General features: G+C 53.3%; 1 protein-coding gene across 3 annotated transcripts in view; it reads right to left on the reverse strand.

Moving 5' to 3' along the window:
- Positions 1–370: 370 nt before the first annotated feature.
- The window catches only part of CYTH3 (cytohesin 3), a 92,974-nt gene continuing 68,233 nt past the window's right edge, over positions 371–25,111 (reverse strand). For 2 of the 3 annotated variants that reach the window (XM_059896265.1, XM_059896267.1), the window contains exons 3-13: positions 24,233–24,297; positions 23,745–23,811; positions 15,918–16,036; positions 9,308–9,388; positions 8,294–8,406; positions 8,058–8,206; positions 7,746–7,857; positions 3,936–4,012; positions 3,764–3,835; positions 3,502–3,656; positions 371–3,367 (exon numbers count right to left, since the gene is read on the reverse strand). In XM_059896265.1, coding sequence (XP_059752248.1) covers positions 3,295–3,367; positions 3,502–3,656; positions 3,764–3,835; positions 3,936–4,012; positions 7,746–7,857; positions 8,058–8,206; positions 8,294–8,406; positions 9,308–9,388; positions 15,918–16,036; positions 23,745–23,811; positions 24,233–24,297 — 1,083 coding nt within the window. In that variant the 3' untranslated portion in view covers positions 371–3,294. The remainder of the gene's footprint in view (positions 3,368–3,501; positions 3,657–3,763; positions 3,836–3,935; positions 4,013–7,745; positions 7,858–8,057; positions 8,207–8,293; positions 8,407–9,307; positions 9,389–15,917; positions 16,037–23,744; positions 23,812–24,232; positions 24,298–25,111) is intronic. The other variant, XM_059896266.1, reaches the window with a different exon arrangement.

The following is a 25,111-nucleotide window of genomic DNA, read 5'->3' on the forward strand; positions in this document are numbered from 1 at the left end:
TAATCTGTATGGTTTATACAGTTTGTGTTGTTCAGAGATGTCTAAAGTTTGATCTTTGTTTTTTTAAAGATTAAAAAAGCACTTGCCCCACTGTAAATATACAGCATGTAAAATTTATATAGTATATAAATGGCAGCAAATTAAACCTTTCGTGTCTTATTTTTTACTGCTGTTTTCCCCATTTGCTTACAGACACTTCTCATGGACTTCTTTCTCTTTGCACTTTCCTAAAACCTCTAAAGCTCAAGCCACGGGCTCTCAGTCCCAGACTGAGAGGTGCAGACCCCAAATGGGTGAGGGAGAGTCAGGTGTGGGCTGCTGGACCCGACAGTCTCCCTACTTTAAAGAAAGAACCCAGTCACAGGCAATCTTGTTTTAACAGTGCGTTTTTATTTAACCAACACAGTATTTGCAATTTGACAGCCATACAACTCTCCAACTTCACCATCCACTTTACAACAAAATATCAATAGATATAGGGTATTTCTTCATGCAAGTTGGAGTATATACACTGAATAACAAACACTCCAGAAGTCATATTATATATGTACAGTATTTACATATTAACTGTATTTACTGTAAATAGAAATGTTTTCTAAGAAAAAAATAAAACAAGAAATCACAATGTGTGGTTTCTGGTCTACAACAGACCTAACTTCTCAGCAAAGCACATCTATGTAGATATATGCATTTTAACTTGAAAAATACGCATTGCTTTATATGCAGCATTAAATGCTGCTTCATCTATAAATAGCTCTTATTTGGACTCAGTCTGGTACCACATTAAACTGCTCAAAACTGTTCCGTGATCCTGAAGACACTTGCTTGTCTGGGTCCAGGGTGGGCCAACTAAACCCCAGGTGTTAACGGGGGCTGGTGGGGCTGTGGAAGCCGCCGTCTCCCGCCCGGCGACCCCCTTCCCTGCCTCCTGCCCTCCGTCTCTGGAGGAGACAGAGCTGGGACTGATAATTCAAGCACTGAGCACAGACGGGGGGAGCGGGGAGGGGGATGAACGGGGGACCACGCTGAGGTCCGGGCAGCCGGGCCCGCGCCCCACAGCCCCGTCAGGTTAACGCTGTCACACAAAACCTGGAGTTACACGATTTCACGTAACACTCTGAGGGCAAGTGACACAGATTCTGAGCACCATGGCCTTCTGCATTATTCCAGGCAAATAGCCATCGGGCGAGGCTCCTTCACAGATGGCCAGAGGAACAGATTTCTTCCAGGTGTGTGTTTCCTTACGCTCACTTCTCCCAGCCCCACCCTGAGGCAAACCCGAAAGACAGAAAGCCCTGTATCCCCAGGGTCCTACCTGGGTCAGACAAAGGAGAGACCGGTTATTCCACACAAAATCCTGATGGAGCCGGAGCCCCAAGCAGCCCGGGTACGGGGCCAGCCCGAGGGGAAGGCGCTGCCGGGTCGTCGTCAGCAGTGTTTGGTCTGGTGGTCTGGGCAGCGTCTCTTTTCACGGAAGACTGGGGCCAGAGTTGCATATATGCCAGTCACGTGTTTCAAGAATGCTGACTTGCCTTTCTCAAAACTAGAGGTTCGAATCTGAGGTATCAGTACAGTAGCAAAGCCTAAAAGCTTGGGAATGAACCAAAAAAATCAGTTTGATGCATGTTGGAGAGTCCTGGGTGCAGACCCCTTTGCAGTCTGGTGTGACCGAGCGCTACGTCAAGGTCAGCTGCACGGAGGCCGAGGGCCCACAGCCGTTCAGTCTCGGCATCAAGGCAGCTCCCAGGAACGGTTCCTTCTGCTCTTTACATCTCCACGTTAAGTGCGTACAGCCTGCGGTTGTCATTCTCCGACTCTGCTTTTGCACAGGAGAGGTGATGACCTCTCAAGTGTGCAAACGGAGGGAGTGCTTTCGCGGCTGGGGCAGGGAAAGGAGGTCCTGCAGGGGAGGGACTCTCCACCGGAACAGCCCCTGTGGGCAAGGGGGTCCTATGTATTACATGCGGGGGTCCTGGCGGCGGAAATAAAGCTCCCAATAAAAAGGCAACTGTCACCAGCCCCGAATGTCCCAGCACCCAGTGCCTCTCGGCCGGCCCACCCGTGCACGCTTGGGCCAGTTCTGCAACGTGCTGGGGCCCAGCTCCAGCCTGCCCTTAGCGCACGACTGAGCACCTCTCATTCAGCCACCAGCAACCTGACAACCTCCTGGTCGGCGATCTTCAGCAGTCCCACCACCAGTGCATATTTGGGGTTTTAAACTATTTACAGAAAAGCCTAAGCGCTCCACTTCTTCATCCCCCTCCACCTGCTCTTTTCCCTCCCCATAACGGAAGATCAAATCTCTGAAAGCATGGAATAAGGTTATCTCTATCTCCTTATATGTCTACTCATTACGTTAAGAAATCTGGTCAAATTATTCTAAGCATTCGTTTTGCCAACAAGTTTTAAGTAGTGAAGACAGTGGTCACAGCTGGTCTGAACCACGTGTTCAGTTGGACCACAGGACACTGCTGTTTGTGGGCATGATCAGAAATGGTCAAACGTGAGCAGTTTCATGTGGTCCAACATATACACCGTCTATCCTGGGATTCAGAAGTTACAGGATAAATGCCCCAAACCGAAATTTATATTTTAACAATTTGCCTCTTTAGAAAGTATCTGTGGGACCACAAAGTCTGAGCTGAACGGTCCCAGAGGACTGGCCTCCGCCCTACCCCGCCCAGTGCTGGTCGTCAAGGACATGTGCGCCTCCCTCCACCAGGAGCTCCCCTGGGCCCCCCCCCCACAGCGGGATGCCCCCCCCAGCCCCCCGGGGGCTGCATATGTGTACACATGTAATTGTTCTCAGTGCACAGTATATTCTTGTGTCCAGAAGTTAAATTTATAGCTGCCATTCTAAAAATACTACTGTTAGAAAGTATCTTTCATTATAATTTGAGAATATAAAAAGGCATATAAAAGCTATAATCCTATATATCTGAGAAAAAAAAACTCAATAAAAAACTGGTAGCTTTTCCTTTCCTGTTATGATACAAAACAGCGGCTTCCAGAACGGCGAACACCGCCACAAAGGAGCACGTGTGACCCCGCGTCTGCCACGCGGATTTTCACGGCTGAACCACCAGGCGCAGCTGCTGGAAGAGACTTCGAGAAGGATGCGCTCAGCGCCGGGAGGGCGGCGGGAAGGGACGACATGAGGCCCCTCGAGACCAGCGGGGGCCGCCGTCCCTGAGGAGCCGGGCCGGGGGTCCAGGGCGTCGCGGGGAGGCCCCCAGTCACTCTTTGCTGCGGGGTTTGAGTTTACTTTTACCTGCTGCTCAGGCCAGGAAAGCTCTATTTCTTATTGGCAATCCTCCTTTTCCTCGTGGCCAACATGTCATAGAAAGGATCCCTGCTGATACTCGCTCTGGGGGGAAAATGAGAAAGAAACTCGGTTAGGCGGGGAGGGCCGGTCCTCTCCCATGCGGCCCCGCCCCCTCTGCCCCACCCCATGACCCACCCACACCCCGGGCCCGCCCCCCGCCCCGCGGCCCGGCGCACCGGATGGACTTCATCCACTCCTCCTTCTCCTCGGGGCTGGGCGCCGAGATGCGGTACACCACGTGGTTGCCCTCCACCACCCGGCCGTCCGCCTCCGTCTTACAGGCTTTGATGACCTGCCCTTTGTGGCTCGGGTTATAAAGCTCGAAACAGTTCTGGTGGAGACAGACACGACAGTCACCCGGCGCCGGGGGGAAGGGGAGGGGAGGGGAGGGGAGGGGAGTGGAGGGAGGGAGGGCGGGCGGCGGGGAAGCCAGCTTACGGGTTTCCGCGGGTCTTCCACCTCCCGGATGCTCAGGTTCTCCAGCGGGATGATTCCCCGGGGCTCCTTATCCTGCGGGAGGAGAGCGCTCAGCCAGCCTCCGCCGGAATCCGCGGAGGGTCCCGCGACGCGACCCAGAGGACGGGCAGCCCCGCACTTGCCCTGCACTTACCGTCGTGTATTCAAAGTAATAGAGGCAGTTGTCGGTGAGGATGAACCAGCGCCGCTTCCAGGTCTTCACGCGCCCCCCTAAGAGCAGAGGAACCCCGTGAGTCAGGGCGGCGTGGGCCCTACACAAGTTAGTGCGCTTTTCAGAAATGCCACAGGGGCCGAGCTGGGTTTTAAGTTTCCTTCCTCGTGGAAAATGTTTCACATTCTGCCCCCCCCCCCCATACCGCCCGACACTCAGCCAAATGCTGGCCGTGCGGTGCTGCCTGGCCCGCCCGCATGCACCCCGCCCGCCTGCGCGGCACCCCGATGACCCGAGCGCTTCCCGAATCTGCTTCCTGGGCGAGTTAGTCGTGATGAATGGTCTTAACGTCCCCACATGGAAATGACAACGGGATGAAGTCAGCGCGCTGCCGGTCTGTCCAGGACTTAATCCCGTTACGTCAGGGCCATCATCACATTACTGAGGACTTCAGGCCGCCCTGGGATCCATCAAAATCGATTACGCCTTGGCCCAGGGAATTATTAGATTGAATTAATCTCTTAAGATCTGGGACACACACGTGTACACACACACACACACACACACACACACACACACAGCTCATCTGCACCTACTCTCTTTACACTATGGAAAAGAACATCATTTTTACCCTCAAATATACAGCAGAAACAAACTGGTTTCCATTTCTAGTTTTTGCTCCTGACACAAAGTTTAAATATAAAAACTGAAAGAGAAAACATGAGCCTGGTGACAGATGCCCATGATCCACGGGCACAAGGTAAGCAGCGGCTCCCCTGACCCACTGCTCCCCAGGGGACATGCAGGCAGGCGAGACCCTCATGGCCAAGGGTCATAAACCCGGTCCCTGCTGTGAGGAGCTTGGGGACACGGGGGGGACATGAAGGGACATGAAGGTCACCCTGAGGGCCAAGGCACGAGGGCCTGACGTTTGTGGAGATCTGGGGCGGGGGGAAGAGACACGCATGAGGACACCCAGCTGCAGAGAGGGAGCCCCGCCTGCAGACTCAGTGCCACTGAGGGTCCTCAGGGACTGAGACCCTCACCCCTGCGTCACTGATGATACGTCTGTCCTCGTGACGGCCGCAGGCAGGCTGGGTATGCGGGGAGGCAGCCTCAGCCATGCCCTGAAGGAAGGTCCCCAGATTCCCCAGCTCCCCATCTCGCTTCCCATCCCCGTCAGAAGCCTTCATCCCCCCCGCAAGGCCTCCATCCCCTTGAGGCGTCCCCCAACCCGTGTCTCTCGGACCCGTGGGCTGGGTTCTCACTCCCCGAACCCTGCGTGCAGGCTCAGCCGGGCTCTCTGTTCCCTGGAAGGCCTCTCGGCTCTTCGTACCTGGGTTCCCACCCCACTGCGCCCAAGTTCAGTGGCAAGTCTAGAGGAGCCCAATCCCTGGTCCAGCTCTTGAGACCAGGGGAGCCTCTCGGGCCGGGGGCAGTGGGCATCAAAATGGAGGCGTGTGGTCTGCGTTGACCCCTGAGCCCAGCCCAGCCCCGGGCCCCTGCTCAGGGTGGCTGGTGGTGACACTCTTGGTCTCCGAGCCCCATCAGGTTTTGATGCAGGAGACCGAGCGGCTCCGCTCATGTACGTGTTTGCGGCTGGACTTCAGGACGCGGGACACACACACACCTATAGGAAGGAGCCCGGCAACACCTGACTAGTATAAGCACCCACTCTCTCTCTGTCAGCACCCTGCTGCTGGCATGGCTGTTAGCAGACTCGCGCTCTCGTGCTCACTGTGCACGCCTCTCCTCCACGCCAGCCCCACTCTGACCGCACTCCTGTCCGCGTTAACACAACGGACTCACTCGCAAAACATAGTGACTACATGGTATTTACCGTACCAGCATTAAGCGACACCACCAAGCTCTGCTCTGGTGGGGCACCCGGGCCTCCCGAAAAAGCCGTGTCCTCTAACTTCACGATGAGAAACAACCAAGCAAGGTCACACTGTGATCTCCGTTCCTATCCCAGCACATGCGTGGCCACAATTCTGGCTTCTCTGCCCGAGTGTCCAGGCCAGGCAGGGGCCCAGGGCTGCGTGCCCTCACCAAGTACAGGCGCTGCACCCAGGCCCAACCCAACGCGGCCTCCGCATCTGCTTCCTGCACACAGACCGCCTCCTCGGTCCCTCGGGGACTGACACCCAGTGACCCTTCCCAGCAGCTCGGCCAGTGTCAGAACTGTTGGCGGGAGTCTGGAGCGCACACGGGCCACCAGTGTGCTGGGATCCCCCTGGGGACGCTAACAGCCCCGAGAGCAGAGCGGCCTCGGGAGCCGAGGCTCCGGGCTCCAGGTGTGAGCTGCGCCGTCACCAGCTCTGTAGCCTTAACGAGGACACGAGCGCGAGGCCTCGGGAGCAGGGAAGCAGCAGACCCGGGGCGCCAGCCAGCCCTGCGGCTCGTGACGGTGCTCTGTGCACTGACGCTGTGGCCCGCTTATCTGCTCAACCACGTCACAGGCCTGTTGTCACTCATTTTGTTCAGTCTCTAGAGCCAGCCGCATCCCCACTGGCACTGGGGCACACTAGCTGCCAGGACCGCTTGTGCTGTCACCATCCCGAGGGGGGCACTTGCTGGCAACACAGCAACGGGAAGGGCCCGAGTGCTGTTCTGGGCACCTTCCTCTGCCCTCACCCCAGGACCACAGGCTGGATGGGATCTCAAAGTCTGGTGCCTCTGGAAGGTTACTCAGGTATTCAAGTCCAAGGCTACGGTTCTGGGTTTTTAGGCAAAGATCCAGAACTCTTCCAAACCCTGGCATAGCCAGAGAAAAGTCAGAGCAAGACCCCAGATCAGAACAGCTGACCGGTGTTGCACACCCCTACGCCCGCCACACTGTCACCAGGCCCATGTTTATCCTCTCTCAGTTAAAGGCACAAAATCACTAGAACTCTGTAGGCCCCGGTGTTTGCAGAGTGCTTGGATGATATGTCAGATCTCCCAGGCTCCAATGTCACAGGAAGGTGGAAATCCCAATCCCAACCAGAGTAAAAACCCCCGACCAATTCCTAAAATTGCCCAGAAAATAAAAATGCTCTTCTACTTGTTTGTCAGTGGCTATGAAGTCCTTAAAACGCTGCTGGACTCCACACAGGTGGTGCAAACGTGCACCGCCCGGTTAGTGGGCGGCGGGTGACTTGGCCGTCCCGCGCTCGGGCCCTGAGGATGCGGGGGTGGTGAGCTTGTTCCCTCCGGGCATCCCCACGCGCCTCCGGTCCCTCACTCCTCACCCGGCCCCGGGCGGGCGTCGTGGCCGCCGCCCCCTGCGAGGAGGAGGAGGTGACCCCAGCACGTCCAAAGCCACAAGGGCCAGATGGATGACAGCCGAGTCAGAGCTTCACACAAACCGACAGAGAGAAAGGAAAGAGCAGCTGGGAAGGGGCAGGAAGCCACTGGGTACGTACCTCCTAACGCAGAACAAGCAGGGACAGCCCGTCACAGAACAGAAAGGTGGGAGCCACAGGCAGAAGGAAAACAACAAGAAGGCACATTTAAACCACTCATCAAAAATCAGCCACACCAAACCAAGAGAGGCGGCAGGCTCCGGGGCGGCGGCGCCTGCCTCCGGTACAGAAACTGCCGTGGGCTTATCTGGACACGAGGGGGGGCAGTTTGCTAGGACGGGCACTGCGTGCGGCCCCGGCAGGATGGCCTCGCTCGGCCGGGCGCGTGGGGTGCTCCGTGGAGCGATCGTGCCTCCGGTCGGCCGGGGAGGCCCTGGAGGCACCGCGGGGGCTGCTGCCGCGGGAGGAGGGGCCTCGGCTCGGTCCCGCCCCCGGCGCCGCTCACCCAGCTTCAGGAGCCAGCCCTCCCGGTCCGGGTTGAAGAACGTGTGCGTCAGGTCGTTGCCATCGTCCTCGGGAATCTTGAACGGCTCGTTCTTGATGCTCTCGTACAGGTTCTGCGAGGAGGGAAGGCGGCGGGCGCGGAAACTCAGGTGAAGGAGGAACGGCCGCCCCCGCGTCGCCCCGCCAGCATGGGGCCCAGGGACCCTGCGAAGACGCCGTGAAACAAACGACCTGGCGCCGCTGCCCTGGAGCTGAGCCTGACGCTCCCGAGCACAGAGATCGGGGACGGGGGACGGGGGACGCGGGGGCTCACCCGCAGCAGCTCCTCGGGGAGGTCCCCGCCCTCGTTGATGCCGCGGTTCATGGTGACAAAGCGCTCGGCTGTGGGCTTGTCGCGCACGTTGTGGTTGTGAAGGCTGGTGTTGAGCATGATGATGGCGAAGGACAGCACGTAGCACGTGTCTGGGGGGAGTCAGAGCCGCGGGGCGTCAGCGCTGGCCCAGCGCGCGCCGCCCCTGCGTGTGCCCGGCGCCCGCAGCCCGCGCTCACCCGTGGATTGGAAGACGCCGGGGTTGCACAGGCAGTAGCGAGCCGCGAACGCCTCCATCATGCGGTCGATCTTCTGCGCCTCGCCCGGGAGTCTGAAGCTCCACAGGAACTGCCTGCAGGGGGACGAGAACCGGGGTGGGGGGGATGCGCGTCTCCACGGCCCGGCTGGGCGGCGCCTCCGCGCCTAGAGGCCCCGGCCGGGGCTGCGGGCGAAGCGCGGGGACCCACGGGACACAGTGGCACGGCCGCTGCCTGTGCTCCGCCACCCACTTGCGGGAGCGAGTCGGGAGCCCCCGCGGCTCTGGGCCAGACACTGACCCAGAGGAACAGAATCCGCGTGGATGCACCCCAGGCTCCCCGTGACACCGTTTTCAACACTGAATCTAAAACTCCCGAACCACGGCTGCAGGATTGGAACCCGCCAGTGTGTCCTTCAGCTGAGGCCAGGGACTGAGCCCAGGGGCGCGAGTGTCAGACAGCAACAGGGCTGCCACCTTGGTCCACAGGTGGGGGAACGGCCACGAGGAAACAGGCTCGAGCTGGGGCAGAGCACGGAGGAGAAGGGCCAGACCAGGACCAGCCAAGGCCGTCGGGCACACTGGGGCCAGGGGTGGCCTCCGATGGCAGGAAACCCACACCCTCCCAGGCACACGCTGGGTGTCCACACGGTTGGTGTTCAAGGCCAAATGTGGCATAAAGTGGGCCCGTGCCTGGGCGGCACTGAGATCATGCGTAGAAGTGGGAAAGAGGCACGCCCACAACTGTCAAATATCACACAAAATGAAAAAGCAAAGCAACTATGAATGGAACGCAGGACCAGCGGCCACAAGGAGGCAGGCGTGGCCCGACACCCCTCCCTCCCCCTCCCTCCCCCACCTCCCCGGCCCTCCCCCTCCTTCCCCCCGCCCCACCAGGCTGTAGGTCTGCAGAGGCCCTTCGCTTGCCAGTGGGTCACCCGGCACCGCTGGGCCACCCGCCCTCCCTCTGCGCAAGAGCAGGTGATGAAACACTCACCTTAAGGCTTGTACCAGGTTGAGATCGGCAAACTCGTGGAGTTCCACAAAAGCTTGAAGAACTTTAATGTTAAATTCATCCCTAGGAAAGAAAATGTATTTTACAGCCTCACTGCATGTTATTTCAATAATTTTAAATGACACTTCCTAAAGCAAGTTTTCATGGTTTTTAACGTCATATGACTAAAAGATCAGGTATTTTTCACTGTGCGTTTGTTTTCAGGCTGAAAACAAAGGAGATCCAGTAGGATATTAAGCGTTTACTTCACAATCAGTATGAGTTAGGGTAAGACCCCAAATACAAGCCCGATCGACGGCCAACGGCGAGTTCCCTGCGCTGGGCTGTAAGGCACCGACCCAGGTGCTTGGTACAGATTCTCAACCTCCAAAACCACCACGAAGCAGGCGCTAATCTTGTTCCCACCTCCCAGGTGGGATTTTGAAGCTCAGAGACAGGAAGCAACTCCTCCAGGGTCATAAGGCAGAAAGCACAGTCCCGGACCCAGAGAGGAAGGTTTGGAAGAGAAGTCATGCCTTACATTAATAACTAGCTTTTAAAAACTAAACTTAGCGTGAGAATACAGTAAAACAGGTAAAGTTTTATGACAAAAAACCTGAAACGACGTAACAGCGACAGCTCAATACACTGGCATTTTAACTCCAAGCCGCTCCCACAGGCCCTGGTCTGGAGGAGCCTAAGGACGCCCCAGCCAGCAAAACGCCAGGGTAGCACCCAACCCAGGCTGCAAAGGGCTGGCTTACAGGTGTGGGCCACTGACCATGGGGACACCTGTAACTCGCCCTCCCGGGGCCTCACCTGACGATGCTCACCTCCACAGGTGCAGGCCCATGACCTGCCAACAGCAAGGAAACGCTGCAGCTCAGCACCCGTGACTGCGGCGACACCACCCACCCGAGGGCTGAGGATGGAACCCAAGGCGGGAAGGGCGCCGGCACAGAGTATGTGCTGCAACTTCACCCCCTCCTTTCTCTTTGAGATGAGCTGGTGGCAGGTGTGGGGCTCCAAGCCCTGGGTGTGCAGAAGCGGGTGCGGACGGGACCCTCCCGGGAAGCAGCGAGCGCTCAGCCCATTGGAAAGACTGGCTATTGGGCCCTGGTTTGTCCAACACTGCACCCGTCAGCTGGTGTCCTGCTGAAAAGGCCGCGTGACATCGTAAAGGGCACGCGCGGGGTGGGTGGGTGTGTACACGTGCGCATGTGTGCGCGAGCGTGCTGAGCACCGGGGGAGCGGCGGGCAGGCTGGGGTACAGATCTGTGCAGCAGGGACAGGCCTGTGACCCAGCACAGCGGTCCGTTCTGAAGTCCGCGTTCAAGGCAAGACAGCGCACAGCAGGGTCCCGGAGCGCAGGGAGCCCCGCCGTGAGGCCGCCACCTCCACCCGGAGGGGAGGAGCGGGGGGTCCGGGCTCACAGGTGTTCAGTGCTCAGCTTGCAGCCAGTGTGAAGGCCCCCAAGGCAGGGCGGTTCCACCCATCGCCCGCTGGAGGGCTGTGTCGGGGGCCTCAGCCCTGAGAATTAAATTCTACCTCCGCGCCAGTCCTCCAGGGACTGCCCGCAGGCCAGACCGCTCTCCAGAGCTCTCCACCTGAACGTCCACCAGGCCTCGCAAGCTCCGAGGCCCCGAGGCCCCACCTCCCAGGCTGCTCGGCCCACGGCCTGGAGCCTCTCACCGCCGCATCACCCCTGCCAGAAATCCCCCCCGGCTCTCCCTGGACCTCAGACCCAGAGTCTGAGCACCTCCCACCTCCTGAGCGGCCACCGGCCTGGCCAGAGCCACCCCCTCCGCTCCCGCCGCCGCGCTGCCGTTCACTCCGCGCGGGGACCATCTGCTCCTGCCCCTCCTCCGCCGGGAGCCTCCCACGCCCCCACTTCCCATCACCCGAAGCACATCCGCCCCCTCCCCGCATCCTCACACAGATGCCACCGCCCCAGTCAGACGCCCTGACCGGCCCGTCACACTGCTGCCCACTCCCCCAGCTCTTCCGCGGGCCCTTTGCCCTGGTCACCTTCCGACAGACCATGTTTTCTTATTTAGTTTGCTTGTTATGTACTGTCTGTGTTACTGCAGCCAACGCAGTTCCACAGCAGAGGGACCAACGCCACCCAAGTGCCTAGAACAGTGCCCGGCACGGAGCCAGGACTTCATTTGCTTTTTTTTTTTTTTTTTTGGCCGCGGCTGCGTTGGGTCTTCGTTGCTGCGCGCGGCCTTTCTCTAGTTGCAGCGAATGGGTGCTACTCTTCATTGCGGTGGCTTCTCTTGTGGCAGAGCACGAGCTCTAGGCACGTGGGCTTCAGTAGTTGCAGCAGGCGGGCTTCAGTAGTTGTGGCTCGCGGGCTCTAGAGCGCAAGCTCAGTAGTTGTGGCGCACGGGCTTAGTTGCTCTGCGGCATGTGGGATCTTCCCAGACCAGGGCTCGAACCCGTGTCCCCTGCATTGGCAGGCGGATTCTTAAGTACTGTGCCACCAGGGAAGTCCCCATATTTTTGGACTAAAAATCTGCAGGCACTGCCAGACCGCGCTTTATACTAACGTCATAGTTAATTTAATCTCCGTAGTCGCACACCTGCCAGAGGACGCCAGGGAGTCACAGACTCTGGCCCTCCTAGCACGTTGTCCTGTGCTAGGTGCCTGTTAGACTCCGTGCCTGAACTCCTAGGAGACCCTTCCTTTTTTTTAAAAAACAGCTTTGTCGAAACATAATTCACAATGCATATAGTTAACCTGTTTCAAGTGTATAATTCAACGGTTTTTAGCATATTTAGTATATCACAGATCTGTGCAACCATCACCACGAGCAATTCTGGAACATTTTCATTCCCCCAAAAAGAACGCCCACACCTTAACCATCACCTCCCAATGCTCACAGCCCCCCAGCGCCAGGCAACCACTCTGTGTTCTGTCTCTATAAATCCGCCAATTCTGAGCATTTCATATAAAATGGAATAATACAATATTGTGGCCTTTTGTGACTGACTTCTTTTCCTATCATAATGTTTTAAATCCATGTTGTAGCATGTATCAATACCTCCTTTCTTCTTCTTTTTTTTTTTTGGCTGTGTTGAGTCTTCGTTTCTGTGCGAGGGCTTCCTCTAGTTGAGGTGAGCGGGGGCCACTCTTCATTGCGGTACGCGGGCCTCTCACTATCGTGGCCTCTCCCGTTGCGGAGCACAGGCTCCAGACGCACAGGCTCAGTAGTTGTGGCTCACGGGCTTAGTTGCTCCACGGCATGTGGGATCTTCCCGGACCAGGGCTCGAACCCGTGTCCCCTGCATTAGCAGGCAGACTCTCAACCACTGCGCCATCAGGCAAGCCCCCTTCCTTTCTTCTTAATGCCAAATAACATTCCATTGTATGGAGAGACCACATTTTCTTTATCCATTCGTCAGTTGCTGGACGTTTGAGTTGTTTCCACTTTGGAGCTGTAACGTGGCTGTGAACATTGGTGCACAAGTTTTTGTGCGTACAAGTTTTTTTTTCCCCCTTGGGTTTGTAACTAGAGTAGAATTACTGGATCACATGGTAAGTTTACCATTTTGAAGAACTGCCAACTACTTTCCAAAGTGGCTGCACCATTTTTTACATAGTGGTGTATGAGGGTTCCAGTTTCTCCACATCCTCACCAACATTTATCATCTTCTTTAATTACAACCATCCTAGTGGATATGAAGTGCTATCTCACTGTGGTTTTGAGCTGCATTTCCCTGATGACTAATGATGTTGAGCATCTCATCATACGCTTATTGGCCTTATCATATGCCTATGTATATATCCTCTTTGGATGAATGTCTATTCAGATCCTTGGCCCATTTTATAATTGTCTTTTTATTATTGAGTTGTAAGAATTCTTTTTATATACTAGATACCAGTCTTTATCACATTTATACATGACCTGCAAATATTTTCTATTCTCTGGGTTGTCTTCTCCCTTTCTTGAGGACGTCCTTTGAAGCACAGATGTTTTGAAATTTGATGATTCTACTTTTTTCTTTTGCTGTCATATCTAAGAAACCCTTGCCTAATCCAAGGTCACAGAGATTTACCCCTGTGTTTTCTTCTCAGTGTTTTATAGTTTTAGTGCTTATACTTAGTCTCTGACCCACTTTAATTTCTGTATATGGTGAGTGACCCAGTGACACTCTTTTGCAGGTGACTGTCCAGCAGTCCCCACACCACTTGCTGAAAGGACCATGCGTTCCCCCGCTGAACTGTGTTGGCCCCTCAGTTGATGTATATATGAGGGTTTATTTCTGGCTTCTTAATTCTATTCCATGGTCTTTTCTTCTACTCTTATGCCAGTACCACACTGTCTTGATTAGTGTAGCTTTAGTCTGTTTTGTAATTGGGAAGTGTAAGTTCTCCAACTTTGTTCTTTTTTTTTCCAAGACAGTTGTGGCTATTCTGGGTCCCTTGAATTTCTACATGAATTATGGGATGAGCTTGTCAACTTCTACAAAGAAGTTAGCTCAGATTTTGCTAGGGAGTATGTTAAATTTGTTTTGTTTTTAATTAAAAAAAATTTTTTTAGTTAATTATTTTTTCGCTGCATTGGGTCTTTGTTGCTGCACACAGGCTTTCTCTAGTTGCAGCGAGCAGAGGCCACTCCTTGTTGCAGTGCACGGGCTTCTCATTGCGGAGGCTTCTCTTGTTGCAGAGCATGGGCTCTAGGTGTGTGGGCTTCAGTAGTTGGGGCACACAGGCTCAGTAGTTGTAGCTCACGGGCTCTAGAGCACAGGCTCAGTAGTTGTGGTGCACAGGCTTAGTTGCTCCGTGGCATGTGGGATCTTCCCGGACCAGGGCTCAAACCTGTGTCCCCTGCATTGGCAGGCGGATTCCCAACCACTGCGCCACCAGAGAAGTCCCGTGTTAAATTTGTTTATCAATGTGGAAGGTACTGCCATTTTTGCGATATTAAGTCTTCTAATCCATGAACATGGATGTCTTTCCACTTATTTGGATCTTTTAATTTTTTTCAATAATATGTTACAGTTTTCAGAGTAAAAATTTCATTCGTTAAAATTTATTCCTAAGTGTCTTATTCTTTTTAATGCTACTGTAAATGGAGCTGTTTTCTTATAATATCCTTTTCAGCATTTTCATTGCTACTGTATAGACATATGAGTGAAACTGTATATTGATCTGATATCTTGCAACATTACTGAAATTATTAGTTCTAATAGTTTGTTAGTGATTCCCCAGGATTTTCTATATGCCAGATTATGTCATCTGCAAATAGAAACGGTTTTAATTCTTCCTTTACAAATTAGATGCCTTTAATTTCATTTTCCTGCCTAACTGCCTTGGCTCGAACTGCCAGTACCAAGTTGAATGGAAGCGCTGAGAACAGTCTTGATCTTAAGGGGAAAGCATGAAGTTGTGGGTTTTTCACAGGTGCCCTCTATAATGTTGAGGAAGTTCCCTTCTTTTCCTAGTTTGAGTGTTTTTATTATGAAGCAGTAAATGTTGTCAAATGCTCTTCCTAAATCTACTGGGATGATCGTGTGGGTTTTGCTCTTTATTCTACTGATATGGCATCTATTGATAACTGATCTGCGTATGTTGAACTAACCTGGCATTCGTAAGATAATGAATACAGTTGACCCCTGAACAACGTGGGGGTTAGGGGCACCAACCCTCCACTCAGTTGAAAATGTGTGTAAACTTACACAGCCCTCTACATACGGGGTTCCTCCATCTTCACGGTTCTGCATCTGCAGATTCAACCAACCGTGGATCACGCAGTTCTGTAGTATTTACTACTGAAAAAAAATCCACATACAAGTCAACCTGCACAGTTCAAATCCGTGTTGTTCAAGGGTTCTGGTGCATAATCCTTTTTCGATATCGCTGGATTTGATTTGCTAGTATTTAGCTGAGGATTTTTGCTTCTACAGTCATAAATGATATTGGTCTGTAGACTTCTTTTACTGTGATGTCTTTGATTTTGGTATCAGGTAGCACTGGCCTCACAGAGTGAGCTGGGAAGTGTTCTGCTTTTCACTTCTGATCAAGTATTTTTAATGAAAAGCTCGAAACAGAAACCACGCTGGTTGAGCGACTGCTGGCCTTCTCTTTAAAAACACTGCCGTCTGCTCCTTGCCCAAGTCTATTCTGACGCGTTCAGGGGATGTGCTGCCTGAGGCCTCCTGCCCTGCCCTCTGCTAAGCAGAGCCAGTGGGCTTTTAAGTGGAGAAGGTCGAGAAAGTAAGCCTGACTGGCTGCTCTCCATTTAAAAAATAACAACCTTCCACCTTTACTCATACCCCCAACTAACAGGGGAAAGGCGACAGCTGAGAGACCCGGGTATTTCTGTGCAAAACAAACGAAGACGCTTTCCAAGGCAAGGAGCGAGAGGCAGTGGCATTCTTGGTTCCGTCCTGGTTTCCTGGATGAGCAGAGGATTCCAGAGGAGCGCCGACCCCGCCCAGCCCCAGGACACCCACCCCTCCCTCTGCTCACAAGGGCCCAGGGGAGGATGCGGCTGCCTGGACTCGCTCGGCCTCGGGGAGCACAGCCACCCCCAGAGCCCACGTGACAGGCCCTAACGCAAGGGTCGGCCCGGGTGGGCAGGCTGCCCCCTGCCCTTGAACTCACCTTTCTCCCAGGTAGTCCCCGATCACGGTCTTATTCAGGCCTTCCCCTTTATACAAGAACTGGGCCACGTCCTCCGGGGAGCACTGCAGCAGGTCGTTCTCTATTAGAAACTGAATTCCCTGAATAGGAGCGTAAAAAGGAAGCACCAGTTAGGAGGGTCACCAGACTCGTACTTCAAAGACAAATACATTTAGTGTCATGACCTTACTGGTTCGGACATGGCAAAACTAATACAAGAGCATGATGGGATTCTCACATCACCATAACACATCTTACCCATCAATCAGAGAAAAGCACTTCCACGCCTCCTGGCAAATGAACAGGCTAAGAGACAAACAAGTTACTGAACAAACCGTTCTAAGTGTTAATTAGAGATTATAAAGGCAGAAGGAACAATGACACCTAATTTCCCCAGCTCAGGAAAAGGATCTGTGCTGTGTGCGAAAGGAACACATCGTACATGGTTGACCAACCCAACACCCATCCCAAGCCCCCCCTTCCCAGACTCCCCTGCAACCAGAAATGACCTTGTGAACAGATCTGGTCAAACAGATAGAGATGAAGTCTGTGAGGAGGACCCAGGAAAGCTGTTCCTTTCCTGATAAAAGGGGACCTTGACAGCTCCTTCCTCCTCCTTCCTGCCCTGAATGCAGATGTGATGGCAGGAGCCCTTGCAGCTGACATACAGGGCAAGGCTGGGAAGAACACAGGACCCCAGTCCTGCCACCTGGGAGCCACTCAACGCCCTGCGGCCACCTCTGCCGTGAGAAGACAGCCCGCTGCATAAGCTGTCTTCACGGATGTGCTGCCACCTGTGGCTGAACAGGTAACCAGTCACCATGCCACTGAGCTCACAGGAGTCAAAGCCACACCCATGGAAGGATCTACGGAGACCAGCCCAACAGTCTGTATGAACGGCTGCAGAGGGGCTGCTGGGCCCAAACTATCGGTTCTCTGTCTCTGTCTCACGGGAAGCAAAAATTTACCTCGGGCAGAGCTTCTGAGCTGGTTTCAAAATACATGTTGGAAAGCTTGTAAGGGAAGAGGGAATTCTGCCCAGAAGCTGTTTCTACAAATGCAGCTAACAGCCTAAGGGCCCAAGACCAGGGATCCCTCATGCCCCATGAATCCATCTGAAGAGTCTATTTATTTTTTAAACACATGAATGTCCACAGCAGCCTCATTCAGAATTTCTAAAAACTGGAAACAACCCAACAGTGGGTCAGTAAGAGAACCGACAAGTACATTGTAGCACATTCACATCATGGAAGACTATAGCACGAGGTGGAATAAACAATAGCACAGATGAATCTACAGACGTGACATGGATAAAAGGACTCAGCATATTCTAATTCCACCTACGTAAATTTTTAAAAAGGCAACACTCATCTATGCTGATAGCGCAGAATTCACTCCCTAGGAGGAGACGCCAGGAAGGTGCCCTGTAATGTTCCACAGCTGTGTCTTGTTCTGGGTTGTGGTTACATGAGTATTTAAATTTGTTAAAATTCTTCAAGCTGTACATTTAAAATTTGTGCACCATGTTATTCTTCAAAAAAAAAAAAAAAAGTTTACCAAAAAAAACCCAGTAAGTCTGACAATCTTAAATTAACTGCCCTATATTTCTGGTGGGAGCTTAAGTGGGTACAGCCACCTGGGTATCACCTTCCGAATCTGAAGACACACACGCACTGGAGCGAAGCATTCCGATCCTAGGTGTGCAACTGTCCTCACCCGAATTCCGGAAAACAAGGCCTTGGACAAGGGCGGTGCTGGCGCTACTTCCTCAGGGGACACGATGCCACGCCCAGGTGCCCGTGGAGCAAGGCGAGGGGAGACTGCAGGGCTGGGGATGCCCTCAGGGCTCTGTGAGGGACGGGAGCTCTGTGGGGCTGGGCAGAGGTTCCGAGTCTGACCTAAAAGCCCTGCCACGAGGCCAGAGGCAGAGCTGCCCCCAGCTGCCTCGCTGGAGCCCTTGGAGTCCTTGTCGTGAGGACTCACGGGCTGGCTGTGGGTGGAGACAGGAGACTCTGCCGCTCCCAACACCGTAGGGGCAGGGGACAGGGCCTCCTAGGAGCCCGAGGTCGGGGACAAAGGGACCAGCAGCAGCAGAGGCTCCCTGGGGGATGGAGGATCACATCGGGGTGACAGTTCTGGCCTGGTCTTTCGTGACCACTTCGGCTGTGATACCAGTGAGGGTGGTGGCCCAGCGGCCAGCCTCCCTTCTGCGGATGCTACTTGGCTGTGCGTCCTCAGCGGGGCCGAGGCTGCAAGAGGGTCTTGCGTCCTTCCGACCCTGCTCTCTCCCCACCCTGCCGGCTGTCTGCAGTCACCCGACCGGCAATCTCTGCGGCCAAGGGGCCCTGGCCACCCCGTCAGCCTATGCCCCCCAGAACTGAACAGGCTGCGGATGAGGCTTTCCTGGATTCTTCCAGGTGCACACGACCTGCTCTAAAACCCAACGCTCCCCAATCACTCGGAAACTTCTCCGAGAGGAAGTGCTGTCTAACCACCTCCCAGGATCTGGGAAGGCAGACAGGCTCAGCACAAGGGGATCCCTTCTGTGCTTAAACGTCACATAAGGCAGGCAGAGGAGGCCCGAGGGAAGCCTGAGCTCCCTGTGCAAGAGACGGAGGCCCTCCCTGGTCACGGAAAACACGGAGCCACTGGCGTGAGCCCAGGCCACAGGCAGAGAGAGCAGCTGCGAAGGAGAAAGGGGCTGGCTGCACCTGGGAGGGGACGAGGAGACAGAGCAGAGGAAGAGGGCTGCTCTCGGCCTGAGGACACGCACCCCTGTGCAGAGGGGAGGAGACATCACACTCCGGGAGGGACGCAGCCACGGGCGAGGATGCTGGCAGCCCTGGGAGCTGCGGGAGAAGCCCGCGGCCGGAAGGAACAGGCCCCGCCCACACCTGGATTTGGGGCTTCCGGGCTCCCGCACTGCGAGAGAATGAATTTCTGTTGATTGAAGCCACCAAGTTTGTGGCAGTTTGTTACGGCAGCCCTAGAAAACGAATACATTAGGTAAACACTAATAATTCAGAAGTCCTATTTTATTGCTATTTTTAGTGGTGACTCTTAATTTTAACAAATTTTTAAACTTATATTCATCTACCAACATCCAGAAAACCTTAGCCAGCTTTTAATTTCCTTCCTTTCCTTCTTGCTACTTAACATATTGAGATAATCTGGGACTTAACTTTTAAAAGTATTCTTACAACAATCACTATGTAGACTTAACTGTAAATTCTTCTGGTCTCTCTGCTCTTCTGTTTTTCAATCCCACATCTTGCCCTTGGGCTCCCCTCTGGATTAGAGATGTACTACTCCAACTACTCCATTTCTGGCGCTCAGAGAAGGTCTTAGCGGTTAATTTAAATCACTTTTCCCCAGACTTTGGAAAACATGATTTCCCTGTTGCCCTTGATTCAGTGCTGCTGCTGACGAGCTTGCTGTGATTTTTGTTTCTTCTTAGAGAATCTGGTCTTTCCTTCCTGGAAATTTCGTACACTTCTCTTAATCCACAGGTTTCCTGATATTTTACTCAATGTATCTATGCATATAGGTCTTTAAGAAATGCATCCAGCTTGGCATTTGGTGAGCCCTTTGAATTTGAGGATTTGATCTTAATCTAGTTCTGAAATATTCCAATATTTTTTTGAACTATTTCCTCCACTCGTTTCTTTTTTTTTAAAAAAAGGTTTTTGAATTTATTTTTTTTTTACTATTATTTTAAAAATTTATTTATTTGGCTGCCTTGGGTCTTCGTTGCTGCGCGCGGGCTTTCTCTAGTTGCGGCGAGCGGGGGCTACTCTTGGTTGCAGTGTACGGTCTTCTCATTGTGGTGGCTTCTCTTGTTGCGGAGCACGGGCTCTAGGCATGTGGGCCTCAGTAGTTGTGGCACACGGGCTCAGTAGTTGTGGCTCGCAGGCTCAGTAGTTGTGGCTCAGGGGCTCTAGAGCTCAGGCTCAGTAGTTGTGCCTCACGGGCTTAGCTGCTCCGCGGCATGTGAGACCTTCCTGGACCAGGGCTTGAACCCATGTCCCCTGCACTGGCAGGCGGATTCTTAACCACTCCACCACCAGGGAAGCCCCCACTCCATTTTCTTTTCTCTCCTTTGGGGACTTCTATTAAGCAACCTTTGAGCTGCCGGGGCTGTCATCCACGTCCCCTTGTAGTTCCGCGCACAGCTACGGCGAGAATCACCCAACTCCACCTTCGGCTCACGAATCAACCTGCAGCCGGGTCCTCTGTGGGTTCCAGCCCAGCCCTTAGGTTTTTACCTGATGCTGTTTTCACTTCCAAGGATCTTTCCCCCAACTCCCCACTTCTGTATCATGGATAAGCCAACGTCCTATCACGTCTCCTTGACGAGATTTATATAAAATACAAACATACGTATGCGAATACCCTACTTCTAATGTTTCCTTCTGTTGTTTCTACGAGGTCTGCTTCCTCCAGAGCCGCTTCAGTTCTGTTGGTTGAGTCCACGTCTCTTTCATGGTGTCCGTTTCCTCCCACTTAGCTGGGTCCCGGTTGGCTGTCCAGATTCGCACGGAGGACGCTCTGGGAGCTGGACCGCAGTCTGTTTCCCGCTTTCGTGGCGGCTGCCTCCAGGGATCTGGCAGAGGGGCGGGTTACGCAGGCGGGGTGGGGGTGAGGGCTCGGCAGCTGGTCTCCGTCAGTGGGTGTTTCCCCCTTAGTGATGGCAGCCCCCAAAGATGTGGCCCCCTTCTCACAGACGAAGCGCCCCCCTGGCTTCTCCCACCTGGGGGCACACTCCGCTGCTCGACACGAGGGGAAGGGTCTCGATGCCCGCCTCCGCGATGGCCCGACACCCACACCTGCCTCTGAGCAGGCGGAAGCCCTGAAGCTGCTGCCCTTCCCACAGCCTCCTCCCCCTTACTTGTGCTCTGGGCAATTCTCCTTGTGTCTTTCAGGGATGCCTCAATTTCTAGGCCGCCGAGTCTGCTTGTTGCACATTTATGTATTATGTTTTTAAAGGCACTTCTAGGACGTTGGGAATAAAAGGGAGAGGCTGCCGAGTGTTTTCAGCTTCCTTGATCTCATCAACCGTCTCTCTTCTGTATTTATAAAGCCAAGTGCTGCTCCTGGGTGTCCACGTACCCGAACAAGCCGAAGCTCCTCGCTCAGTGTGTTATCGCTCTGGGACTTAAATCTTCCTCCTGGCCTGAAAGAACGAATTCACTCTGACAAGAGCCTCGTGTTTCACAACGTCACATGGTTTAATAGGGGCCTGGGCCATGGGGGAGATACAAGTTTGAACTGTGAGATCATCCAGTGCTGTTACAGACTGAATGCGTGTGTCCCCTGAAAATCCCTATGTTGAAGTCCTAATCCCCAATATGATGGTATTAGGACGTGGGCCTTTGGGAGGTGATCTGGGTTCGATGAGGTCATTTGGGCAGAGCCCTGGTCTGATGGGATCAGTGCCCTTATAAGCAGAGATGCCAGAGAGCCTGCCCCCTCTCTGCCACGTGAGGACACAGCAACTGGACAGCCGTCTGCAAGCCAGGGAGAGGGTCCTCACCAGAACCTCACCATGATCTTGGACGTCCAGCCTCCAGAACTGTGAGAAAAATTATTCTGTGGCTTACGGCACCCAGTGTACGGTATTTTGTTATGGCGGCTGGCGTTGACTACAAGTGCTGAAACCAAGTCTACAAAACCAGAAAATTTTGATAATTATTCCCAGAAAAAGCAAACATGCAGACACAATGTGTCAAGTGCTTTTATCGCACAACATAATTACAAGTAAGTTGTCAAATGGAACCAAGAATTAATATTTCAAAAAGTCTTTTAGGTGAACAGTAACAAAAAACGAAGCCTGTGGTGCAATTCGCCGCAGCCCAGGCACAGCAGATGAAACACCCATGTGCGAGACGAGTCAGCAGACACCACAGGGCTGGCCAGGGGCCCGGGCCACCTAGGCTGGGCTCAAGGCCACCTACGAACCAACCCCAGAGTCTGCCAGAGCCCAGGAAGCACCACAGTCACAGGCATGAGTCTCAGAGTCGGGTTCTGTGCTCCTTGGCTGCTCCCCAACTGTGACACAGCAATTAAGACGGAACCAACCTCAGGAGGTCGTTGTAGGGACTGAAGTCTACCAGGCCACGTGCTTCCTTAGCACAGCTCCCGACAGAGTTACTTCTCAATAAACGTTAGCCATTATTATTGTAAATCTGACGCACAGTGTATGTAAAATAAGACAACAGGCAAGACCCTGATGGTGAGGACTTCAGGCACCACTCAAAGCAAGTACTTATTTGTCTGTTTCGAGAGAAGATCTGAATCTCTCCATGAACTGAATGGTGTGCCACCCTGCGCTGCACTTGAAAATTTAAGGCCCAGTTTTTAAAACTTCCTCTTGTTAGACCGTCCCTCTCCTGAGATGCTTCCAATGCTTATTACATCTACTGATAATTCTACTCTATAAACTCAACTTCTAAAAAAAAAAAAAAAGACTGTTACTAATCCCAAATATCAAATCATCACCAAATTCACAATTTGAATTGTTCTCACTGACAATCTGGAGTTGATTTATACCCTGTAAGCAGAGAATTAGGAAGCAACAGGAAAACTGCCACAGTGGCCAGAGTACCCGAGTTAAACAGAGACCCTCTTGTGCTGCAGCCCTGCTAATATCTTGACAAAACCCAAATTTGCAAACCTTGAATAGGCAAAAGTGGTACGTATATCTTTAAATAACATCTGCAACTGTGCTTGCACCTACAGATGTAAGTTTACAGATCTGAGACCTTGCGCAGTGTAATTCCAGCCATCAGCAAACATTTGCCGAATGAACAAATAATTAAGTAATTAGTACAGAGATGCCAGGAAAAACAAGGAGGACGTTAGAAGTGAACACAAATTAAAGACCAGTGAAGGGACTTCCCTGGTGGCGCAGTGGATAAGACTCCACCCTCCCAATGCAGGGGGCCCGGGTTCGATCCCTGGTCAGGGAACTAGGTCTCACATGCATGCTGCAACTAAGAGTTCGCATGCCACAACTAAGGAGCCCACCTGCTGCAACTAAGATCTCGTGCAACCAAACAAACAACAAAAAAAGACCAGTGAGGAATGAAGTCACCAGCAGAGAGGGCCTGAGGCCACCTCTCTGCGGACACGTCTCTCCTCTCCTCTCCTAGACCATGAACCTTAGCAGCTGATCAGGTCCACTCTTCTCAAAACCAAAACGATGTTACAACTGAGCCATGTGTTACACAAAGCTTTATAGGTTCAGCTAATAGGTCCTTTAGCTCAAATCTCAAAAACAAGATGCTACATGTTGCAGGTTTCATTTCTTGGGGGGTGCTTTCCTAGAAAATCCAACTTGAGGAAAGAGCAAGATATTGGCTTAAATCTGGAGTCGCTTGGTCTTTCAGACAGATGTCTTCTTTTTACCGTAAATGAAAGGAAGGAAGCCCTCTCCCTTGAAACTTTTAACCCCCTAGACCATAACATCTACCAGCTCTGCCCTGACGGGCCATGCGACTCCCTGGCCTGGGGCTTCTGAGGGCCAGCAAAAAGCTCGGCCTGGGGGAACCAAGGGGCCCGACTGAGCGTCGGGCAGCTCCTTGGAGGCCAGCCCCGAGTCGGAACTTCCCAAAGAAAGGCCTTCTGGTCCAGGGACTTCTGCTGCCCCCGCTCATCAGTAGCCCCCTTTGCGGTAAAACTGAACATCAACTCAGTGTTTTTATGAGGTATACACCCACCCTTGTCCAAGAGGGAGCATGTCTTTAAAATCGATCAATCCATCCATCCATCAGTCTCTCACAGGCCAGAAAACTGAAGATGTCCTCTTACCTTTTTGGGATCCATGTTGAATTTCTTCCTTCCCATGGCTATCTGCTTGTTCCTCTGAGTAGTTTTGCTGTGTGTTTGAACAAATTAAGAAGTCGTTACTGGACGTCTGCACAAAGCACCGGGAGCTCATGTCCCCTCCCGACAGGACAACTCGGGGAAGGAAAGGGCACAGGCCCCCAGGCGGCCCTGCCCAGGTGGAAGCAGCACAGGTACGGCCACTGCAGCTCTTTTCTTTCACAGTTGCTAACTTGTTCAGCAAGAGCAGAGCTCCTTGCTACACAGAAAGGTCACGTCTGGGCAGGGTGTTCTGAGGGGCCTGTGCGGCTTCCTCAACTCCAAGGCCTGACGGTGAACTGGACCACGTGGGGAGGGAAGATGAGGGGGCGGAGAAGGAGGACCAGGCCCCCACAGGCTCCCCAACTGCCCAGCCCCAAAGCGTCACGAGCTCGGCTGGAGGGTGACCTGCAGGTGCAGCCACAGCTGCTCACCTCTCCTCCACGGACGTGAGGTTGTCGATCTCTGTCATCACTTCCGCGATTTCATATTTCAGCCTCTGTCGAGAGAGAGAGAAAGAAAGAAAGCGTTGTGGGGGTGAGAGAGGGGGTCTCCACCTTCAGAGACCTTTTAGCCCCCCAGGTGCAAGGTCCCCTCAGGTCTCATGGGGACATCACAGGTATGGAGAAACCAGCACTGCTTATGGACACAGAGAGTCTCGTGGTCAGAGCCACCCCGACTCATGAGCAAGCAAAATGACTGTTTGTCCACCTCCCATCAGAACGAGAGCAGAGGGGTCCCGTAGGCAGATTCTGGAGTGTCTGTGTGTAAAATCAAGAAGGGACCCTAGGGAGAACATCGCAGGTGTAAAAAGACACAAACAGCAAAAGGAAAGCAATGAATCCTGTCATACGTCACCCACACATGCCCACCTGCCTTCGCCGGCACCTGACTTCTTGGGAAGACCTGGGGCGAGGCTTAAACTCAGTCAGGTCAGTATCGGGCCTCCAACCACCGTCTCAGGATGATTTCTGTCACTTTACATGAGACGAGGCACCGTGGACAGAGCCCAGGAGGTGACAACGATCTTGCCTGGGGCCCTCAGGCCAAGGACCCAGAAGGGACAGATCCCCCCACCACTTACTGGCTGAGACAGCTCCAACCTCCTGGGCCTCGGCGTCCTCAACTCAGAAGTGAGGTCGTTGGAGCTACACAAGGCTCCATGGGCACTATTATTACTAACATCCAAATCGGAACGTTAGCCTTACAATATGTTCTTATTCTTCAACCAAAGCACACATTCTGGGTTATCTGATTTTTCTGAGAATGACGGGTAACCTTAGAAGGAAAAGTTTCATGAATTGTCTCTCAAA

This window comes from Balaenoptera ricei, chromosome 15, assembly GCF_028023285.1.
Source record: "Balaenoptera ricei isolate mBalRic1 chromosome 15, mBalRic1.hap2, whole genome shotgun sequence".
Taxonomy (NCBI): Eukaryota; Metazoa; Chordata; class Mammalia; order Artiodactyla; family Balaenopteridae; genus Balaenoptera; species Balaenoptera ricei.